At 38.8% G+C, this 23,953-nt stretch overlaps 2 protein-coding genes across 5 annotated transcripts in view; both read left to right on the top strand.

The window, feature by feature from the left end:
* Nucleotides 1-823: 823 nt before the first annotated feature.
* On the top strand, nt 824-19,419 carry TPH1 (tryptophan hydroxylase 1). Its single transcript, XM_039350804.1, has 11 exons — nt 824-1,292; nt 6,554-6,691; nt 8,030-8,207; nt 8,845-8,945; nt 9,848-9,915; nt 10,740-10,936; nt 12,438-12,573; nt 13,954-14,080; nt 16,473-16,568; nt 17,695-17,828; nt 18,873-19,419. The coding sequence occupies exons 1-11, from the start codon at nt 1,179-1,181 to the stop codon at nt 19,033-19,035; spliced, it is 1,452 nt and encodes a 483-aa protein (XP_039206738.1). The 5' UTR covers nt 824-1,178; the 3' UTR covers nt 19,036-19,419.
* Nucleotides 19,420-23,179: 3,760 nt separating this feature from the next.
* SERGEF (secretion regulating guanine nucleotide exchange factor) overlaps nt 23,180-23,953 on the top strand; it is a 77,465-nt gene continuing 76,691 nt past the window's right edge. For all 4 annotated transcript variants that reach the window (XR_005557603.1, XM_039350807.1, XM_039350809.1 and 1 more), the window contains exon 1: nt 23,180-23,754. Coding sequence is in view for 3 of the 4 variants with exons in the window: in XM_039350807.1 (XP_039206741.1) it covers nt 23,506-23,754 (249 nt within the window). In the remaining variant the exon portion in view is untranslated. The remainder of the gene's footprint in view (nt 23,755-23,953) is intronic.

Here is a 23,953-nt window from a genome sequence, read left to right on the forward strand (position 1 = left end):
AGTCTATTCTATTGGCTTTCAAAAGCGAATAGAATAAAAGGGAATAGCACAGCTAAGGAAAAGGGGAAAAAATGGCAGACTGCGTTTGGCGACCTCCGTGAAATGGCCGTTCGACCCCAAATGAGGTCCCGACCCACAGGTTGAGAACCACTGCACTAAATCATTCTTTAAACCTCCATGACAGAAATGAATGTGAAACTGAATCCCTCTCCTAATCCAAGAGCCACTGTATCACACTGACTCTCAGTTGTGTCTTAAGAGTTAAACAGGGAGCAAAAGAAGCCTAATGCAATGGGATTGGCTCAACCAATAGATGGCAAGAAAGCAATGCTTTCCCCCCCCCCCCACTGCAGCACTGTCTCCGCGTGCCTTTATTTATTTGGTAAATCTATACCCAACATTTCATTCAGGAGTGTAATATGGCATACAAAATCTTCCCTTTCCCCATTTTCCATCTAACAACAGCCCTATGGGGTAGATTGAGTTGACAGAGAGGAACCGCTGAGGACTTTGGTGTTCTCTAGTCTGGAATGTGGGCCTCCTTGCTCCTAGTCCAACATTTAACCCCCATACCAAGCTTGTTCACAATTCATGACAGAACAAATGGGGAGGGGGCGTTGAGTGTATGTTTCCCCCTTGTTAAGGCAGAATTCCTCTGCAGATCAGTTGCTACTGCAAGTAAGAAGTCACACCAATGGAATGTCTGCCTGACCCCTACTTGCTCAGCGTTTGAACCCCAACAAGGCAGAAAGGAACAAAAATGGCAATTCAAGAAGTTCAAAAAGTTCCAGAAGGGAGCTCATCACACGGTCTTGGATAGGAACGAGAGATCGAGGGCAACAACCGTGGCCTTGGTCCTGGGCAGGCAGACCTCCGTGCGGACATCTTCGGGCAAGGTGTTCAGCGCCAGGACTGCAGCCCTGGGAGGACCGCTCTTCTCTTGCGAATGCCTCCTTTCCATTCACGTGAAGATGGAGAGGGGCGTCGCTCTCGCCTCGCCCCCGCCCTGCGCCGGGTCGCTCGGCGAGAGCTTGGAGCCTTGCCCCGGGGGCCCCCTCCGCCTTTCCCCCTGCCCATAAGTAGCCCAGCAGCAGCGAGCGAAGCAGCAGAAGCGGTCAGGCGGACGGCGCGGCCAGCGGTTCCTCTTACCGTCGAGTGAGGTTTGCTCTCCCTTCGCCATGTACTCCAACAGAATCGAGCTGCCCCGGAGAGGTCACTCCTTCGACTCCGTGAGCTCCAACTTGGACGAGAATCAGCTCAGCAATCTTTTATCTCCGCCGGTTCTGAATGGGGTAGGTCCTTCTTCTCCATTTGGGAAGAGGCTTTCCACTTCTTTTCCTTCTTTCTGGTGCTTTGGTCTTCTTGGACTTCCTTGGGGTACTTGTCTTTCTCGGGTTCTTTTCTTCCTTTTCTTCCCCCTTTTCCAAATAAGGGGTTGCTGGAACAAAACAAAACAAAAAACAAAACACCAACCTTAGAGGTGCTTTGGAATGCCACAGTTTAAAGAATTCCATACTCCCTTCGTAAGTGAACGTTTCCTATTTCCCACTGTTCCCCGGAATGTTTTGCACACCTGCTGATGCTGTTGCGTGGTGCATTTTCTGCATCTGGGCTTCAAAAGAGAAATGCATTTGGATTAAGTGAGCTTTTTTTGGGGGGGTGGGGCTTAAGTTCTGTATCTGTCTATATTTATTATGGAAGAGCAGGGTGCCTCGGCACCAGAGTGGGTTCTTTGCAGAAACTCCTGCTGAAGTTGATTGTCTATAGCAGTGTTTCTCAACCTTGACAATTTTAAGGCATGTGGACTTCAACTCCCAGAATTCCACAGCCAGCATTGCTGGCTGTGGAATTCTGGGAGTTGAAGTCCACATGCCTTAAAATTGTCAAGGTTGACTGGCTGTGGAATTCGGGGAGTTGAAGTCCACATGCCTTAAAATTGTCAAGGTTGAGAAACACTGGTCTATAGGAACAAGTACATTGGATACTGCCAACAGGCTATTTAACCCAGTGCTTTTTTTGAAGTGGCCACCCAGAAGCCAACAGCCAAACAGAAAAGTAGGCTATCCACTTGGTGTTCTTTGCTCTATGTTGCGGTAGCCATTCTATGCATTAAGATCAAAAAGTGCATTTGTGTTTGTCCTCTTGTATCGTTTGTTTATAGCAGTCCAGTAAATCAGAAAAAGTTCTTTGCATAGTGATTCATGAACATGCTCATGTTGTAGTAGACTGTTTAAAAAAAGACTGCTGAGTGTAGTCTTTTAATTTAGATTCCATATATTCCTTGGCTACATATTTGGCACTTTTCTCTTTTTCTGGCAGTACACATTTCTGCTACTTTTCTTCATATTTTATTGATACTAAATGCTAAATAGCATATACTATTTAACTAACCCAAGACCTTCTAGATTGGTTTACCTACCTCTTTTCTGTCTATCAAATATGAGCATCAATGCATATTAACTGTCAGCAAGTGGTAATAATAAGGTCCAGCTTGGAAAATGAAGGCTGCATTTTTGGTAGTCAAGATTTCAATTCCTAGAGCTTTCTATCTACAGTGGTGCCTTTTTCTAAATGGTATAATGCATCAAGGTTCACTACTACAGCATTTTCCTTGTGAGCTAGCTTTAGCCCATGGAACTTCAATTCCTGATTTATCGTATGTCTTATTTTTTTCTACTTTTGTGATTTAAAGATGTACACTCTAAAAAAACACGGAAATTTTTTTTTAGCTACGATTAAAACTTATTCTAAGCATCCTTTGAAACTCACACATAGAACATATAATGCCAGTATTGAGCTTAATTAAAGTAAAAAGTAAATGGAATAAAGCATGGCTGGCTGGGGAATTCTGGAAGCTGAAGTCCATCCATTGTAAAGTTGTAAATGTTAAGAAACACTGCTCTATGACCTGCATTTCTAAGTAACAAAGTTGAAGAATTACAGTGTAGCACTGGTAGAACTGGGCAAAAGCTTCCAGAGATTATAGTTTTCTCACAATAAGTGTATATGGCTGGTAATACTTGATAGGCACCTCTATTTGAAAAATGCCGTGAATTCAGAGAAACTGAAAAGCTCAGCGTAACACAGAGATTTATATAAAGGAATGGCCAGCCACAAAATATTTTTTTTCCAGTGGTGTAGAAAAATTATAAAATTTAATAAGTCAGTCAGTAAAAAAATTGTCAGTTTTCCATGCCTAAAAATTCAGCAACTAAAAACTAGTTACTACATTTTCCTTCCTCTCCCCCAATTTCTCTTTCTATTGAGATGAATTATTTAGGTGATAAGTTTGAGAGAATGCACTCTCTTATAATCTGTGATGGAGGCTTTGTGGTTGACAAGTGAGATAACAATTCTTCAGACAAATAAATTCATATATTGCATTCATTATCTTTTTTTCTGCATTCATAATCAAGTAACAAAATGCTTCTAGCAACTTTGGAACTGTATCTTTCCTTGGGATTATGAAAGAATTAGGAAACAGATGATATGACAGAAAGCAAGGAATGGAGGGACATAGATAGAAGTGCCTTAGTGCTAAAGGGCCGATGACAGAGAATAAAGAGAGTGAAGATACCATACAGCAGTGGTTCTCAACCTTTTTAATGCCGTGACCCCCAACTGGTTGTAAGTAGAGGACTACTCAACTGGTCGTAAGTCGAGGACTACTCAACTGGTGCATCACCGTTTGCAGAATGGGACTTTTGGTGGGCTCAGCAGGGCAGAGATAGCCTGGACAATTCCTATTGGCTTTTGAAAGCCAATAGAATTAGACTCTATTCAAGAGAGTCTATTCTACTGGCTTTCAAAAGCCAATAGAATAAAAGGGAGTAGCACAGCTAAGGAAAAGGGGGGAAAAATGGCAGACTGTGTTGTTTGGCGACCCCCGTGAAATGGTTGTTCGACCCCAAATGGGGTCCCGACTCACAGGTTGAGAACCACTGCCAGGAAGCTTTGACTTGTGCATAAGGAAATCTCTTCTGGGCTTCCCCCTGGCCTTGAATGTGTCACTCAGCCTCCCCAGTTGGTGTGCTATCCAAATGAACCTCACATAACTTGGATCTTCCCTCAGGTGTCATGGTTATTGGTCATAGTGACTGAAAAATAACGGAATTTCTACTGAAGGCACAACTCTCAAGCTGGAGGAACTATTAGAAAAAATTCCAACTCTTTCTTTTTTAGCAAATATGTTGCTGGGAATTGATGGTGATGATATTTGAAGATTTTCTTGTGAGAACTTAATTTGCTTTCTTTGGTACTAGATTTTATAAACCGTTTTGCATCAAACTGGTTGCTTTTACAGAACAGCAATTAAAAGAGTTGTGTATAAAACAGGTGAATAGAAAATCAATACTGATATTGGAGGCAAAATATTAAAGAGCTTAATTTACAAAGTCAAAGGTTTTGTTGATTTTTAAAGTGGCTTAGATTGCTAGGGTGTTTTTTTTTCTAGTTAGATCCTCCCCTTCCTGCTTCCATATATAATATTTAGAAGAGTGCAAGGTAGAAAAACCTTAAAAATTGGCATTCATGAAGTTAAAAAATATATAAATCAGAGTGCATAACAAAACAACCAAAATCATCCCTAACAGTCTCATCAATCAGAAAATGAAATAAATTCGTTGAAGGTATAGTTTGAAGTCATTTTGATAAGCAAAATCTTAATAGTTAATGAGAGTACAGGAGATTCTCTGGAGAAATTTCATTTTCTTAGGAATGGTCTACACCAGTGATGGCGAACCTTTTAGAGACCGAGTGCCCAAACTGCAACCCAAAACCCACTCATGCATCGTCGAGTGCCGGGTGGGTGTTGCCAATTGGCTGGGCGTGGCCCATTGGGTGGGCGTGGCTGCGATAGTAATGGCAGACTGGGTGGGACTAAAAAGTTCAATCAATCAATTCCAACTTTGCAAGATTTTTTATTTCCCCCGCAAGAAGTTGAAATTGACTGATTGAACTTTTTTTTTTTTTTTGCACATGGTGGCAGAGGCCTAAAGTGAAAAGGTTTTATAAAACCCAACTGAAGGCACCCGTGCCATAGGTTCACCACCACTGGTCTATACTTTCTTCAGGCATTTTATTTCAAGCTGTAGAGGTTTCTTCAACAAGCACTGCAGAGAATTAACATTATTCAAGTTATTGTGTGGTTTAGGGTATTTTGGCAAGAGATTGTGCATTTTTAATCATTTGGAATTAAAAGTTATATATGGACAGCTGGTTTTAAACAAACAGAAATATTTGGCTTGAATTAGGGAAAAGATTAGACAACCATTACCATTATCTTATCCTATAAGTTAATAATATTTACATTTAGCTTTCCATCACAATTGCCTTGTAATTTTTTTTTGTTTTTTTGTTTTTAGAAAAGTGATCTAAATATGTGGAAAGTAATTCAAATAATTGAATTAGAGTGAGAAGGAACACCTTTACCAAAGGGACCTTGCATTGCACCAGGAAGCAAAACTAAACTCAAAGAAAGATTAATAGATTTATGCTGACAAGAGTGGACTTTTTCATCTATTTATTTATTTTATTGATCAAATTTCTACACTGCCCATCACACTTATGTACTTCTGGGTGGTGTCTCTCTTCTCACAATGACAGTCTTTAATAATTGCTGGAGGCTTCAATGGGTCTTGTTTGCTAGTTTATCTTTCAAAATTATTGACGTAAAAATAAAATTTCCTTAAGAGAGCTATGTTTCTAGTGTCCACATAAACACATCTATGGAATTTTCTCAGCAACACACTATGAAAGTGGTTTGCTGTTGCCATCTTCTCTGATTTATTCTTTTGACTTCCCAGTTTAGCCTATAGCTTTAGATTTCCTGAGGGGGGGTCTTCAAAATAATTAACCAGATCCAATCCAGCTTGGGTTTTCTGAGATCAGCTAAAGTTACCTCAGGAAGTTTTAATCCTGCAGAACCATATGTGAATTTATGCTTACTGAAATCTAGCTTAAGTGCATCTAACTGTGTTATGTTTTGCATATTCAATTTTTTTTAAAAAATTCCAAAAACAGAATTATGTATAATTGGTTTTAAATATTAAACAAAAAGTGCAAAACTTTTAAAATTGTTTAAAACTTTTAAAATTTTACTATAGACAGCTATGATGTTCCTTGAAGCAAGTGCATCTGTTATTGCTTTGGTGTATCTGTGGGATTACTTCAAAATACTGTCAGTTCAAAAGCAGGGACAAAGCCACGATCATAACTATCCTTAATAGAATGAGGCATGCTCCAAGGAAATTCAGAGAGACAATTTATAAATTGTGAGGCCCTTTGAGATCTGTCTAAACCAAAAGTAATTCTTTTCTAAGAAAAATTCTCAGCCCTAAACCTTAGCAAGATTTATTGAAAAGAAAAAAACATGGCTACAAGAATTATGGCCATTGGACTACTTTCCATCTTAAAAAAAAATTGACAGCTATCATTGGATTCAAACAATGAGAAATACCTTTCCTTGAAATTTGCCCAAATTTGATGTCACTTTAAGTAATAAAAAAATAGACCTGACTTACTTAACACTGATGGCTACAAAATTTTATTTTAGATCTTCAAACCAAACTATATTACAAATGAAGACAATAAAGAGAATGAGGCTAATTCATCAGAACGGAGTAGAGCTGCTATTATTTTCTCATTAAAGAATGAAGTTGGAGGACTTGTCAAAGCTCTAAAACTCTTTCAGGTAAGCTGTTTCTCTAATCTATAGTTGAATGAGTAAATATATTGTGTAGGCATTTCCAGTAGATCAGAACAACTTTGAGAATGCCATAATGCACTCTCCATTTTGCTTTGTCCCTTAAATATTCCAGCTGGTTTAGTACCATTCCATATCATAAACAGCCTGCTTAACGATGAATGAGATACCAGAGTCTTATTTAAAGGGCTAATTCACAAGAATTTCCTAAAAATTTGAGCAATGGAAAGTAGAATAAAAACCGTGTTTATTTCAATCTTATTGGAAAAATGGTACAGCATAACAACTTTACCAAAAGATTCCATAGTCTCCTTATATAATGTTTCACACCACCAGATGATCACACAAAACATTCTGAAATCCTCTGATGTAGAACACAAAAAAAGATATTATAATCCAAACCTGACTCAAGGATGGAAAACAGGGAATTAACTTTTACGGAAATGATCCTAGGGTGGGTTTTTTTGTTTTTTTTTTGGTCACAGTTCAGTTTCCTGCATTTTCTACTATAATTTTCAATGGAGCAGAATCTGCCAGTGTAAAATGGAAAACTGATCCACTGTAAACATGGATGTCCACAGACTTCTGCTCTTGTTAAAATAATAAACGCAGCATAGTGCCATAAAGTGATGTCATTAAATAGGTACACAGAGGCACAACTTGCATCAGGATAGCACAATACTTCTTTCATTGGACTGGTTTGACACCTGGACTGGTTTGACACCTGCCCTCCCCCCATCTCACCACTGCCTGTGGCTATATAAAACTAAAATTTTGTATTTTGTACAGATCAGTTGTAAAACTATTTTCTTGTACGTGAGTTACTACCTTTTTCGCCATTTTACTTCTACATGGAATAGACTGGATGTTTATTCTTCTAATTGGAAATAAATCACAGCTCCTTGTTGCATAGTCCAAACATAAAGCAATGACTTTTTAAAGATATATAATTAGTAAATTCAAGCAGACTGAATCTAGGTTGTATCACAGCTTTTCCCAAAAAATAGAAGTGGTATTTTTCTTTCTGGGTTTGATTGTGCTGAAGAGGAGAAGAAAGGAGATAGATAGGGTGCAAGGATGTACTTGTTATGACTTAGTCATATAGTGAGAATTATTTTTTAAAAAAATTACATATGAAGTATGAGGAATAGGAGGCCGAACATGAGTATATTTAATATAAATAGTATTTACTATAAATTGAAATTCATTATGAATTAATTCAAATAATAAATCTATTGGTGTAAAGTTTGACTAAATGAATGTTAAAGAAAGACTATATACCCTAGATGCTATTCATGATCTAACTACAATGGTCTTGTTGTTCAGGAAAAACACGTGAATTTGGTGCACATTGAATCTCGAAAATCCAGAAGGCGAAATTCAGAATTTGAGATCTTTATTGACTGTGATAGCAACAGGGAACAGCTAGATGAAGTCTTCCGTCTCCTGAAATCCCATGTGAATTTTGTGACGGTCAACCCAATCAACAACCTACAGGAAGATGGTAAGGAGGAGGAAAAGAAGAAAGTGATTTATTAAAATTGCACATGTATTATAAAGATATCATGCTATTCCAAGGCTTACTGAACGAAATTTAAAAATGCAGTTGATTTTGTCTCTCTGTTTTAAGCTTTCACTGATAAATAATAAATAAATTCAATAAAAGTAAGCTTTTCTGAAACTTGAACTCATTATTCAGAGTTCGGCCTTCTGGGACAATGAAGGACAATTCTTGACTAGCAATTTTGTTAGTAAATATTTATTTTGTTAACTCTGGAATAGATATATTTTTATTTTAAGCATTTCTGCCTTCCATTCCATTTCAAAAAATTTTCAAGAGCATTTTAATATTGGTGTCTTTTTGCATATGCCCATGTTTGACTTTGGTGAGTACTGTAGTTTTGATGTTAATTCAATGCAAGCATCTCCCCTTATTTTTAATATAGCTATCCTGTTTCATTGTAAGTACCACAGCAGGAAGCACTAAGTGCTGTGCATATATATGATAAGAAGTAGTTGTCTTCACTTTTGCCATTTACTTCTTAACAGCTAGATTTCACTTTGAACTGTCATGAGGCTAGTTTCCTTTTCCCAACCAGCCTAATTTTTATTAATAACCGTGTATTTTCTCCATTCCCTAGACATGGAAAATATACCCTGGTTCCCTAAGAAGATCTCAGATTTGGATAAATGTGCAAACCGCGTTCTGATGTATGGATCAGATCTAGATGCGGACCATCCAGTGAGTAATGGCCTTTGCCTACATGTATTTTGGTTCTTTTCTGAAGAAAAGGTGCTTGAATCATTGGAAATCTAACTCCCAAGCTTGAATAATTTTTTTTTCTGATTTCCATTCCATTTTCAAATTTTGTTTTACATATTAAACATGCTAAAATATGTAGAATTTAGATAAAGCTGGGAACTCTGAAGCTGTGTGAGATTCAAGGAAAATGGGTGGGTGGGTGGGTGGGGGGAGAAGAGTCATACATTTTTATCTTTTTGATGCCATGCAAAAAGTTTCGTGTGCTTCCGTTTCCTCAAATGTGCGCTTGCAAGTTCTAAACAATGCTTGCTTGGTGATGGTTGAAATGCCTCAAAAGAAGAAGAAAGATGTTGAATTGAGAGATAAATGCCAGAAATTGTACCACTCATGGCTGAAGTTGGTGGCTCTGGTGGACTTTGGGGCATGGTCCACATTATTGGCCCAGTTGTTTTCTCTTGGCAGTTACTATTTATTTATTTCAAGTGATGTGTATGCAGTATGTTGGGATATGAGGTCTATATAATATTGTATTGGACAGCTTGTCCTGCTATTAATTGCAGGAATGTATGTAAATCAGTCTTCCCCACTCTGATGCTCTCTAGATGTATAGGACTACAAGTCCCATCATATCCAGGCAGCATGATCAAAGGCTGAGTAGCTATGGGAGGGAATTGTAGTGTCATATATTTAGAAGGTACCAGATTGAAGACTGAGGTAAATAAGTATATAAAAAAGAGAAAGATAATAGGTTTCTGGTTTGCCTATATTTACCTCATAAAATGTTCCCAAATGTTCTTTCTCTGGCTCCTGTCCAGCTGATTAATAGAACAAAGCCATTTTAATCTTAATAACGAGGATATTATTATTTGCCTTTGCACTAGGGTTTCAAAGACAATGTTTATCGCAAGAGACGGAAGTATTTTGCTGACTTGGCTATGAATTACAAACAGTATGTATCAGTGTGTAATAAATGCTATTGCTTCTACTGCTATTAAAACAACTGACAGATAAAGACATTTAGAAATATCTACTGAAAGGACATTCCACAAAACAGAAAGTTTTCAGCTTTCCTTGATTTTCCAAAATCCACACTAGATTTGAACAAAGTAAAATTAAGGGGCCCTCTAAAGTTAATTAGTTAGGCTTCTAGATCTCACCAAAGTGATTTTATTTTCATGGGGAAAATAAAAGTTAAACTTGAAAAAGGGGGGAAATTGAAAAAAGTTCATAAGGGGAAAATATGTAATTGTTTATGTTTATAACTTTACATTACAAAACACAACCTGAGGAAAAACTTTACAAAAACACTTATGCTAGTAAAAAATATCTAACATCAAATTGTGTATTTAAAACTCTTCTTAGCCTTCACTGAATGTTTTAATGCTTCTGGATAAGTCTTGATTCATTTTCTGAATTTGCTAGTTGATAAAGCAGGATTGCATTCTATGAGATTGAAGAAGGTGCTACAGAGCACATGGGAACATTTATATCAGCTTTTTAAGGACACATTTAGCTGAAAGCAACTGGAACAGGTGCTTATACAATCCCTGGTCCCCCTTTCCTCTTTGAATGTAACTCAATGTCCAGCTGCAGTAATATATACCAGATTTGTAAAAGCTCAGCTTCCGTTTTCCAGTTGGCTCAAACTGATTTGCAACCAATGGCCAGTTTGCAGAATAATAGAAAAGATGCCATTATGCAAAATACCCGTTGTTTTTCATATTCAACAAATGTTAATGAACTGTACATTATTTTTTAAAATTCTTTCTGCAGTGGTGATCCAATTCCCAAAGTCAAATTCACAGAGGAGGAAATCAAGACTTGGGGTACTGTATTTCGGGAACTCAATAAACTGTATCCAACCCACGCGTGCAGAGAATATCTGAAAAATCTGCCTTTGCTTTCAAAGTACTGTGGGTATCGAGAAGATAACATACCTCAGTTAGAAGATGTGTCCCTTTTTCTTAAAGGTAAGGGTCAGACGCCTGTTCAGTGCTGAGCTCTTGCTGAAGCAGAGGTTCCATTACAGAAACAGTGCAGCAAGCTCTTTCTCCACTAAGGACCACATTTATTTGGAAAGTAATCTGTTGGTCTGCTTTGGCAACAGTTCTTCATGCTGTGTCTAGATTACAGTAGGTTTCTGTTTGATGGCTTGCATTTACCTTGACTGAGGAGGCAATGAGGCTCTTTGTTGAGGTAAAGAGGTTGAGGTAAAGTTGAAGCCTTTTACCCTGATAAGGTGCTTCATATCTCTTAGGAGCCTCCTCAGTGCCTGTAAAAAAAACCCAACCCAACCCAACCCAAACCAGGGAGTGCTAGATAGGTGTTTTGAAGAGCACAGAAGTAGGAGAATCACCCACTGTTTTGGAAACTGAATCAAGAGGATGTTTCTCTTGAGCAAAGCACCTTTGCAATCCTGCATACAATAATGGTGTTAAAGGTTCTCCAGAGGATACTACTACTACTACTACTATTACTACTACTACTACTACTACTACTACTAAAGTTGGAAGGGACCTTGGAAGTCATCTAGTCCAACTCCCTGCTCAGGCAGGAAATACCTATACCATTTCAGACAAATGGCTGTCCAGTCTCTTCTTAAAAACTTCCAGTATTGGAGCATTCACCGCTTCTGGAGGCAGGTTGTTCCATGTGCCATGTGCATTGGGTAAGATGAATGCTGAAAAGCATCTGGAATTCATTAACCAAAAGGCAATGATTAGGACAGTAACTGCTATGCAGTGTCACTCCAGATTCAAATGGCATTGCCTGTCAAGTTGCTTTTAAGAGTAAATTGTTAATAGTCTAAATATATTAAGGCTGTCCTGTCTTGTTATGAACCTGTCTGTTGATAAATAACTGCAGCACAAGTCTATTTGAGGATTCTATCCCATAGAGCAGGGGTCCTCAACCTTGGCAACTTTAAGACTTGTGGACTTCAACTCCCAGAATTCTGGGAGTTGAAGTCCATGAGTCTTAAAGTTGCCAAGGTTGAGGACCCCTGCCATAGAGAGCACTATTTGATGTGTACAGTGTATGTGTACAGGCTATTTAATGTATCAGTTCTAATCTGGGACATCCACTTTCTGCTGCAGTATATTGTGTGAATGACCCCTTCTGTTTTGGAAAGGGTGTTTTTAACTTTTTATCAAAATATGAGGTTTTGGATATTTATTTATAGTAACATTTCTGTATAGCCTAATGTCAAAATAACTCAAGGTGGCATATCCATGCTTTGATGTTTTATCATATTATTAACAATGCTTTTGCTTTGGACACACCTCAACTTCTCCAGCTTCTTGCTGAGACATACATTCCTATAATCCCAACTGGGCCTATTTACTAAATCTGTTATAGATGATTGCTATCACCAATTCCCCCCTGTTGTGATATTTTGATGTCAAGTTAATTTTTAAGATTGTATTGAGAAATATATAAAAGCCACTTATGAACTACTCCTTGGTTTTGCAGAACGCACTGGATTTACCATCCGCCCCGTTGCCGGATACCTGTCGCCCAGGGATTTCTTGGCAGGCTTAGCGTTCAGAGTATTTCACTGCACTCAGTATGTTCGGCACAGTTCAGATCCTCTTTATACACCAGAACCGTAAGTGGGGATTGTAACACACTGATTCTGATTATATGTCAGCCCTTAATGGTAGACCAGGTCAGCAGATAGGCACTGCAAAAAATACTAGCATCTTGAAAGCCTGACAGAATTTCTCTCCCCCCCCCCCGCAAGTAATACCAAAGAGAGTCAAGGTGGTGCAATCTTGAGTTTCTTCCCCATTCTAGAAAAGATTATTGTGGATTAATCTCTTTACTAATGGTTGTCCCCTATTTTCTTCAAGGCCACCTTTCTACATTATAATAAGCTTCTTCAAGTCTATTCAGTTTGGAACCTAATAATCAGTGCTACAGATTATTATTTTTTAATATTATTATATTGCAAATCCTTGTACTGGATTACGTCTAGCTGAGACATCTGCTGCTGGGACAGATTTCTTTCTTTAGAATAGTCTTGGGAGAGGGAAGACAGCAAAATTGAAAGTTAATTTTTTGGACAAACTATTATTATGCTAAATAGAGTAGAGTAGAGTAGAGTAGAGTAGAATAGAGTACAGTAGAGTAGAATAGAGTAGAGTAGAGCAGAATAGAATAGAATAGAATAGAATAGAATAGAATAGAATAGAATAGAATAGAATAGAATAGAATAGGAGCTGGAAGGGACCCTGGAGGTCTTCTAGTCCAGCCCCCTGCTTAAGCAAGAGAACCTATACCATTTCAGACAAGTGACTGTCTCTAGCCTTTTCTTAAAATTCTCCAGTGATGGAGTGCCCACGATTTCTGAAGGCAAGCTGTTCCACTAGTTAATTGTCCTCACAGTTAGGAAGTTTCTCCTTAATTCCAGGTTGCTTCTCTCTTTGGTCAGTTTCCAACCATTGTTTCTTGTCCTGCGCTCTGGTGCTTTGGAGAATAATTTGACCCCCTCTTCTTTGTGGCATCCCCTCAAATACTGGAATACTGCTATCATGTCACCCCTGTTTCTCCTTTTCTTTAGACTAGCCAAACCCAAGTACTGCAGCCCTCTTCATATGTTTTAGTCTCCAGGCCTTTGATCATTTTAGTTGCTCTTCTCTGAACTTTTTCCAAGTCTCAACATATTTTTTGTAGTATGGTGACCAAAATTGGTTGCAGTATTCCAGGTGTGGTCTTACTAGGGTTTTATAAAGCAGTACTAATACTTCGTGTGATTTTGATTCTATGCCTCTGTTTATACAACCCAGGATTATATTCACTTTTTTTGGCTCTGCTGCACACTGCTGGCTCATAGTCAAGTGGTCATCCACTATAGTAGGACTCCAAGGTCCCTTTCACAGTTACTGTTTTTGAGCCAACTATGTTAATGTGAGATGGTTTACATCCAGCAATTGCAAAATATTGCAATTGCAAGTTGTAGTATCACCTTGTTTTCTCTGTTTTTCAGGGATACTTGTCATGAACTTTTGGGCCATGTCCCTCTTCTGGCTGAGCCCAGTTTTGCTCAGTTCTCACAGGAAATTGGATTGGTATCACTTGGAGCCTCAGATGAAGCTGTTCAAAAGCTGGCCACTGTAAGTAGAAAATCCTGCCAATGCAATGTGTTCCATTTGTATGGCAGGGTTTCTATTCATGTATCCCTCTTAGCTATCTCAGACATTTAAAAAGGGGGTATCTTTTTAGCAGAACAAAGTTGGAACATGGCCAATCCTGGTTATTTGGCTAGAGTTGGTCATTTGCCTCCAGCTCACTGGAGTGTTTATTCCAGGGTCATGGCAGATTGGCTTATGTACTGAGTGTGAATCAATCAAATGAATCTTCTAAAAGTACCACTGATTTCAGCAGGCTTAACTCTAGCTTTTCTGGACTGCAAGCTTTAGCTCAAGAGTAACTGTGATGGGATAGAAAGGAGAAAAAAGTTAAGATGGCAGACAATCCTGTGATTGAAGCCCTGACCCATTGCATATATGCATTGAAGCGGTGATACTCCACCATCTTGGCCTTTTGCCCCTAATCCGCTATCCCTGGATACCTTTGCTTGTTTTCTGTAAAGAGACTGAAAATGAAGCTGGCTTAGAAAATCCTTTTCTGGATTTCGTTCCCTTTCTCCTCTTTGGCCACAGGAACATCCTGATGTTCTGCCCTGGTCCCTAATTGTTGGGTTCCCCTTTTTCTTTATAGAAGGAAGGAAGGAAGGAAGGAAGGAAGGAAGGAAGGAAGGAAGGAAGGAAGGAAGGGAGGGAGGGAAGGAGGGAGGAAGGAAGGAAAGAGAGAGAAAGAGAAAGAAAGACAGACTGCAGTTTTGTATATTCCTATCACCTAGGCTATAGGGAGAAAATGGCAAAACTTTTCTACCTCTTTGTTTCAAAGGAAGGTTTACCTTTTCATCAGTAAATTTGAGGTTGAGGGGAAACCTAGCTTTTCAGTGCTCCATTGTGAATGTAAGGGGGGAAAAACACTGTGGAAGGGAGAGTGACCAGTGATCATTAAACAGAGGAGAGGTAGCATTCCTACTACCATGAACAATAGGCAATTTGACTGGAGGTGTTTGCCTGTAATAAAGTGAAGTTCAGCAGGCAACTTGAACAGAATCACTTCAAGTGGCACAAATCAATGCACAATATTTTTGTTACATAACAGAAAAAGATGGGAGATGGTTGCCTTCCCAGTGAGCCTTCCCAGTGCAGGTGGAGGACAATATTATGCATTCCTGCCATTGAGCAATGATCAGTTTACTGTATTGATACTGGAGCTAGCTGTTCTTGTGGATTAAGCCACCCATCTCCTTGGAAGAGAGGTTGTCAGTGAAGCTTAAAGGACTAATACCTTAATAAACTGCCCAAATATTTTTCTTTTCATGAAAACCACAAAATGGCTCCTTCCAAAGAGGTAGATTTGTTCATTCAATAGTGCTTTTATAATGTCTAATTTTGTTTTCCATCTTACAAAAAGAAAAAAAAAACATTTATCAAATGCAGTTCAGCTAAATTTGTTTCTGACAATTTCCTTTAAATTTGCCACAACAGAAGCCTGCTGGAATCTATGTCGTGAGCTGGAGAATATAAATAAATCTGCCTTTTAAATTAACTATTTAATTTAAATAGTACTGAAATGATACTTTGCTGTTCCTTCAGGAGCTCAACATAGCATACATAAGGGTCACTCATCCCATTCTACTCCCCCCAATGAAACTGTGAAATAAATGGAACTGTAAAGAAAGTGACTGATCCCAAGTCATTTGGTAACTTTGCGTGGCCGAGTTTGATCCTGAACCTGGGTCATCTTGATCCTTGTTCAACATCTTACCATAGTACCATGCCTTTAATAACAGTACACGAACTGGGAAACAAGGCAGCAGTACTTGCCTTCTGGGATGATAGAAATTCCACTATTTTTTTTTCTCCAAACTGAGTACTGCATTTTCAAAAATGTTGACAGCAATCTAGAAACTTTATGCACTTTAGAAAAAAAAATGTTGAGTTGCTTTCCTTTTGTGTCTGGCTAAGGAAGATAAGCCATCTGCCATAGGAAAAACTCTGAAGGGATCTTCTATTTTTCATTCATGCAAGGGAACCTAACCCTACGGTGGTACACTGCTACTATTTCTCAGAGTGGTTCTCACATTTTTGTAACTCTGAGATCATCTAACCATCTTGGCCATGTTGATTGAGATATTATTGTCACTGAAGGCTGAGCCCACAGCACATACTAGGCTAAAATGTTCTTGACTAGAATTCAGCTTAGTTACCGGTAGTTATGTAAATCCAGACAATTTGGGTTTACTATTGTTCAGTTAGCCATGAGATGGTGTGTTGCATGGACACAGCTGATATATCTGGAAACATTGGAAAAATGGCTTTTACTTTCCACCAAGACCATATGAACACTCAGAGTTTATGCTTTATTCACTGTGTGCATCTCTGTTAGAGCTGCTACTTCTTCTCATTTCACTTTCTTCCTTCTCAGTGCTACTTTTTCACAGTGGAATTTGGCTTATGCAAACAAGAAGGGCAATTGAGAGTCTATGGAGCTGGCTTGCTCTCTTCTATTAGCGAATTGAAGGTAAGCCCCCAAATCACCTTCAAAAATACTGCCTGTAATTTAGTGTAATAGTTTTACAACTGTACACTCAAGTGGAACTTTTATTTATTCCATTTGGCTTCATTGTTCTTCTGCTTTAGACTTTTACTTGAATGGCTGTTGATGCCCCAAACAGCTTCAAGGAAATCTGTCATTGGTTATCTTCTCAGTGAGTGATATGATATGGTGTTTGATTATGTGCTATCAAGTTAGTGTCAACTCTTTGTGACCACAACTCTCATGAAATAGAGCCAAGGATCATGTTGGAGATGACCATGCTGAGCCTGAGAGAGAAGGTCAAGCGTGTCATCAGTTTGGGGTCCCTTTGTGGCCAAAACAGCTCTAAATCCAGCCCTCCTTGAATTCCATTGACTCTTATCTACTAGTTTGCCTTGATCATTAGTAGTTCTGATTCTTGTAATGAGCTAGTATGGAATAAGTTGTACTCATCTGAACAGACCTTGGGGTCCTGATTTCTTGCATCTGACAGATCACTGAATACAACATTCATGGGTTCCAATGTTATATGTTCTAGCATGATATTTTACCCCATAAAATATTGTTTATTTAAAGCAAGTTTGGCAGAAGGAAACTTGGGTTAACAAGAATCTAATGTATCCAGCAATGTCATTCAACATGTCCAGAAATATACAACCTAAAGTCCCCGAGCAACATGAAGCCCTCAAAAGATTTCAGTGTGACCCACAAAAATTCCCAAAATGTGTTACCAAAGAATCATCTTGAATGTGACAGATAAGGAGGAATTATGACTATCAGTAGAATTAACTCTACTTAATTGTAATTACATATAACTGAAGTGAATTTTAGTTTTCATCTTAGCACCACTTACTAGTTGGGTGACTCAGAGGTCAAGGGTGATTCTTAGTTTGAAGGTTGTGCACTTTATAGAACAAAACAGATTCTTAAGAATTACAGTAAGTAACTGTAAATAAAGTAAGAACAAACAAAAATCATTAAAAGTTAAAGTCCAAATACAATGTCATGTTATAATTTTAGGTTACTAGCTATCTCAATAGATTCTTCAGTACGGATGTCTCTAAAATATGCACATTTCAATCTTTTCTATTTTGGTATTTCTGATAACCAGCACGCGCTCTCCGGAAATGCCAAAGTCAAGCCTTTTGAACCTAGTGTCACCTGCAAGCAAGAATGCATGATTACTACCTTCCAGGAAGTTTACTTTATTTCTGAAAGCTTTGAAGATGCAAAAGAAAAGATGAGGTAATTTACTGTTTGCCACTTCTTCTTCTTCTTCTTGTGCCATATCCATTATCGGATGTTGGCAATCATGTTGGCGATCCTGTTTTTATCAGCAGCCGCACGAAAAAGTGCTGCTGAGTTTTGTCCAAACCAATCCCTTAGATTTTGAAGCCACGATGTTCTTCTTCTGCCTGGACCTTGTTTGCCTTCGTGGCAGAGCGAAAGACATCTGAATGTATTTAGTCTCACTCCCTGACCTTGGGGAAAAAAATAACACCTTTCCCATTTAGGTTGGTGTTAGGTTACCAAAAGGCCTGATGCTCAAAAGTACAATGTAAATGCTACTTGTAATACAATGCAGTGCTGCCTTGAGGTTTGCCTTTTCTGTTATATTTCGTATTATCAAGGACAAACACAGCCACACTGAAAAAAATGTCAAATATTTTAGATACTGTTATTTTCCTTTTTTCCAGCAAATTGGTCATAGACAAAGGTAATTTGTAGTTTTTCTGTGCTTTATGGAATAAAATATGATAGCTGGCTTCACCAAAAGGGAAAACTACAAGTCAAGCAAGCAAACAAAATTATGACTTATTTTGCTGTGTGATCTCAGCTTCTGCATCCGTTTAACTTTCTCATTCATATCATTTTTCCGGGATAATTAATTTTGGGGCATCTCTGTGCTGGAGTATCTTCCTTTTTTAGTTATTTCTCTGGGTTTATTTTTTTTCCAAGTTAGGACAAATTTATGGACTATTTCTCTCCTTTCTTGTCTCTTTCCTGGGACATTATTTCTGCATAGGTCACAATAGAGTAGGAAAATGTTGACTATAAATCCCATAACTCCTTGCCACTGGATCTATTAGTTGGGGTTGAAAACATCTGGAGGCCATTATTTTATTTCTGGTCCACCCTATCACAACTGCCACGTTTTTTTTACTCTTTGATGGCAATCATTCAATAGATTAGAAACAGTGGCAGGACAATTATTAATCTACTTAAATGTTTAAACTGAAAGTGCCACCATGTAGACAATTAATTCTCCTTTCCCCCCCATCTGAACAGAGAGTTTGCAAAGACAATCAAACGCCCATTTGGAGTGAATTACAATCCATATACCCAAAGTGTTCACATCCTGAAAGATCCACGAAGTATTGCACATGTGGTGAATGAGCTACGGCATGAACTGGACATTGTCAGTGAGGCCCTCAGCAAGATGGACAAGTAACTGGGAATCTAATCTGTCGAATAACCTTTCTGCATTCAGTAGCTGTGGATCCCACACATACACATTCTAGCAAGATAATACTGCTTTTGTGCTTCGTGCGGAATGCTTCTTTCCAAAATGATCAATGAAAGGAAAATGTTTTTTGTTTAAATAAAGTTTCTTGGAAGATTCATATCAATGTTTACATACCACTCTTCCCTTCTCTTTTCAGGTCCTTTCAAAATGATTTGAAAAGAAAGTAGAATAATTTATCTAGAAAAATTTATAGACTATATTATGAAATGCTACATTTAAAAGCTAATGGTCCATATAGCCCATTATTTCGTGCAAGCAATGATGGTTAGTATTAGCTGCCATGGAAGGAGCAATAAAACCTTAAAACTATCTCAAGAAGCCTGTATTCTGGTTTATCTCCCAACGTGTTTTTTTTTTTTAGTTGCAAAAACCACAGCTATAGCCACATACATACTTACTAATAGGAATCAGTTGAATACAATGGTATTATTGCATTCAATAATGTAATATTTCTTATCTCTGAATATAAATAAGTACAGTACATTTGTTTCTGAGTAAGGACAGCATGTTCCATTTTGCCTATTACATTTCTATATGAATAATATCAAATAGCATACAGCGTTTATAATTTGGGAAGTTGTGATTGAATTTGAACATCATGCTAAGCTATAGTTTACTTAAACAGAACTTGCTGAACCATCCAAAACTGGCTGAATTTATATATCATGCTCTCCCATCAGCAGGTACCTAGGTGCAAAATGGATACCTAAGAATCTATTTTGTATGCCAGGATCTTGGCCTTACTTTTTATTTTATGATTGCACAAGCCATCATGCCAGCTATGTTGTGAATGGACAGGCCCTGCTTCCTGATTGCCCACAACATGCTTCCTCTAGCGCCCACAAGTCAAAATGTTGGAATTACTGCATGGCTTACAAACCACACATTAACTTGGTTCACACAGTACCTGAAACAAAAATCAAAGGAATCGTACAATGATTTAGTGAAAACTGTAAAATCAGTAGGGATATGTGTTGACTTATCCCATTATATCTTTATTTGGTTATCAAATTTAGTTGCAGATATAAAGGATGAAGATAGAAAGCTGATATTACCTGTGTATACACTCTGATACCATTTGGTTACACTAGTATTACATACCAGACCGAAGAGCCTAGCTGTTCAGTGCAAGTTGCAATTTTTAATCAGACCATTTTGTCTTGAGCAGAATTTTAGTAAGTTTATTGTAATTATATTCCAGTTTCATAAACCTTGTATCCCACCTTTTATTATTTTTACAAATAACTCAAGACAATAAGCATATTCAACATACCTTCCTCCTCCTATTTTCCCCACAACAATCCTGTGAGGTTGATTGGGTTAAGAGAAAGTGACTGGCCCAAACTCACCAGTACTAATTCAGAAGACATGACTAATTCTGATCAACAGAAAGCCTGGCATGTTGGCTGAGGAATTCTGGGACTTGAAGTCCACAAGTCATAAAAGGGTCAAGTTTGAACACCCCTGATTTAGAACCACCATAGTATAAGTGGCTAAGGTCCTAGAAGTGGGCAGACCCAGATTTTAGTACTCTTTTAGGTATGGAAACTTTGTTAACCTTGGGCCAGCCAGTCTGTATTCTCCTTAATCAACATCAATTTCTGTGACAGTCCATTTGCTAAACAAAACAATAGGGCCTTGTGAAATACTATTTGTAAAATGCACTTACGATGACAGCCAGCAATTGTTTTTGCTTTTTTCAACAAGTGTTACCAAACTCTAAAACTCAGTATTTCACTTCATCAGCTTAGTTATTTATATCAAAATTCATGAAACTTTATGCCTTTTAATAAAAATTGTTAGTCAGAAAAGATTCTGCAGACGTTTTCTGATTTTCTATCACTATAGACTAACACAGCTCTCTGTCTGCATATTTCATAAATTGTAGCTTCTGAAATGATTGAGTACAAAATGTCAGTGATGGACTTTCAGGAAAGTTGAAAAATGTTTTATTGTCAGAAAGTTGATTTCAGGAGAACCTTCCTGGTGAGATTTTTTAGCTAGCCTTGCTCATCATGAATATGTCAGGCAACAGATGTATCATGGATGCCATCAAGTTGAACTATTGATGGATGTTAAATCAGGTGGAAGTTAGGACAAGTGAAAATGAAATAAACCAGAGATTATGTCAATGTGTATTTGTTTTAGCTTCTTTCCTCTTTATAGTGCAGAGGCAAATCAAGACCATGTTTTTATGACAGCCTTGCAGCGAGATGGGCGGCAAACCAATTTTAAAAAATAAGTACAAATAAATAACTATTATAGTATTTGGTCAGTCCCTCTGACCAAAGCAGACTAGACTTATTTAGAACCATATTGACTTGTGATATCTTCAACCAAACCAGAGATTCCCAATGTTGTAACAAATAAGCGAAATAAATATACCTTTTCTATGATAACTTGCATGCTGCAATTATAAAACCATCTGTAATTCAAATGCCTCAGGTCACTTTTATTCAGAGTTGTTTTAAGACCACCAGTGGGCACATTAGAAAATAGATAGTCCTTGGTTAATGACTGCCCCATTTAGCAACTGTTCAAACTTATGACAGCTTTAGGACTGGTCCTTGATTTTATCACAGTGCTATTTACAAGCTTCACAGCTGGCTTCTGATAAGCAAAATCAAGGGGAGAAGCCAGCAGTAAGTCATGATTGTATGATTGTCTGAACTTAACCACTGAAGAGAAACTGAGATCAAAAGTGCAGCATAGTCATATGTAGTCATATTACCTCTGACTTAATGACCATATTGTTTGTTATTTAATGAAGATGTTTCACCAATTGTGGTCATTAAGTGAGTCCAGCCAGTATATTCCTGTGTGAAGATTTTTTTCACATCTACATAATTTCATTTATGTGTAATATGGGAAACAACACCAAATCCCAGGGCTGGGAAGCAAAAAAGCTACAGTAAACTACTTCCATACTGTGGGAAGTCAGCCCCAGAGAAGGAAATATTAAAGAGGGCAGAAAAATATATTTCCTTCAAGGATCTTAAAGAGACAGAAAAGCATGCCTAGTTTTCCTTGATAGCCCTAGGTCTCCCTCCCCCAAGCAGAAGCCAGCCCTGTACAAATGCAGATGTAAACCATCAGGAAAGTTGGAGCCAGAAGATCAAGAAGACAAAGACCTAAAATCTGCATACCCCACCCAAATTCTAGGAACCATTAGCCCCATAACCAGGGAAGCAGGATATAATAGGGCTAACCCATCACCATAAAGAATACCAGAGAGGCACACCTAAACTCAGGTCAGAATACATGACACAGGAAATAGCCTCAAAGTTCATACCACAGGAACAGGAAACTATTCCAAACAAAAGGCTTTCAGAGACTATAAAAACCTACTACTCATGTGCTCAGCCCTTCCCTTCTTTTTCTCTGGTCTTTCCTGCAAGAACTATCTTTCTGCCTCTTCAATAAACTACAACCTTCTTCCCAAAGCAGTCGCCATGTTATTTATTTATCCCCGGCTTGGATGAACCAGGATGAAGACTTTTCTTTCAACACAGTTGCCAAGAGACATGGATGTGTCCACCAGGAATCATGCAGGTGATGTAGTATAGTGGTTAGAATGCAGTACTGCAGGCTACCTCACTGCTCACTCCAGGAGTTCGATCCTGAGCGGCTCAAGGTTGACTTCCATCCTTCTGAGGTCGGTAAAATGAGAACCCAGATTGTTGGGAGCAATATGTTGATTCTGTTAACGGCTTAGAGAGGGCTGTAAAGCGCTGTGAAGCGGTATGTAAGAATCAGAATAACAGAGTTGGATGGGACCTTGTAGGTCATCCAGTCCAACCTCCCCCCCCCCCAAAGCAGGAGACCCTACATCATTTCTGACATATGGCAGTCCAGTCTCTTCTTGAAAGCTTCCAGTGATGAAACTTGCATAACATCTGAAGGCAAACTGTTCCATTAGTTGATTGTTCACACTGTCAGAAAATTTCTCATTTCTAGGTTGAATCGATCAGTTTCCATCCGTTATTCCTTGTCTGGCCTTCAGATGCTTTGGAAAATAGGTTGACCCCCCCCTCCTCTTTATGACAGTCCCTCATATATTGGAACACTGCTATCATGTCTCCCCTGGTCCTTCACTAGACTAGTCATGCCCAGTTTTGCTTCATATGTTTTAGCCTCCAGTCCCCTAATCATCTTTGTTGCTCTTATATATATGTCTTATATAAGTCTAGGTGCTAAGTGCTATAGCTATAGCTCCACTCAAAGGAGGCTTAGTCTTACACACCCACCCACTTATCTTACATACACAAAGAGAACAAAAACAACTCCTTTGACAAGTGTTGTCCGCGTATTCCTGGGTTCACGCTCAGCACTCCAGTCACGCGTTCGCATCGCCACACCTTCTATACAGCTCCAAGCCACAGCTGCAAAAGTCGAATGGGAAACGACCACTGCACTGGCTGTAGCCCCCCCCCCCTCTACCTGCCCGGGTGGCTAGGTCGACAAACCTCCAGCCTTCGGTTTGAATATATCGTAAAACTGCTCGCTCGCAAGCAATTGCAGCGAGAAGCCGGGAAAGGCGGACCTATAGGCCTCCACCAGCGCTTCCGCAAGTGGGTTCCGCCTTCTTCGGCGACTACTATGGCCGTCGCCCGCCAGGACGACACACGAGCGCTGCTAGCTTGGGTAGGTCCCTGTTAGCGGTGCTAAGAGGGCGGAAGGAAGTGGCCTTCCTTACGGGCCCGGGGAGGAAGAAAAAGGGCCTATCGTGGGTCAGGCTACGGGCGAGGAAAAAAAGGGGAGGACTTCGTCTTTGCAAGTGGATATTTTCCCGCGTTTTGCAGACCGTTGTTGTGTTTGCAAATCAAGCGTTTGACATGTATTT

Source organism: Crotalus tigris, unplaced genomic scaffold, assembly GCF_016545835.1.
Source record: "Crotalus tigris isolate CLP2741 ecotype Arizona unplaced genomic scaffold, ASM1654583v1 scf7180000018354.2857554, whole genome shotgun sequence".
Classification (NCBI taxonomy): Eukaryota; Metazoa; Chordata; class Lepidosauria; order Squamata; family Viperidae; genus Crotalus; species Crotalus tigris.

Coding starts and splice junctions, on each gene's coding strand:
- TPH1 (XM_039350804.1), top strand. CDS start 1,179: ATGTACTCCAACAGAATCGAGCTGCCCCGGAGAGGTCACTCCTTCGAC. Junction 8,208..8,844: donor CAACAACCTACAGGAAGATG/GTAAGGAGGAGG, acceptor TCCATTCCCTAG/ACATGGAAAATATACCCTGG. Junction 14,081..16,472: donor CTGTTCAAAAGCTGGCCACT/GTAAGTAGAAAA, acceptor CTTCCTTCTCAG/TGCTACTTTTTCACAGTGGA.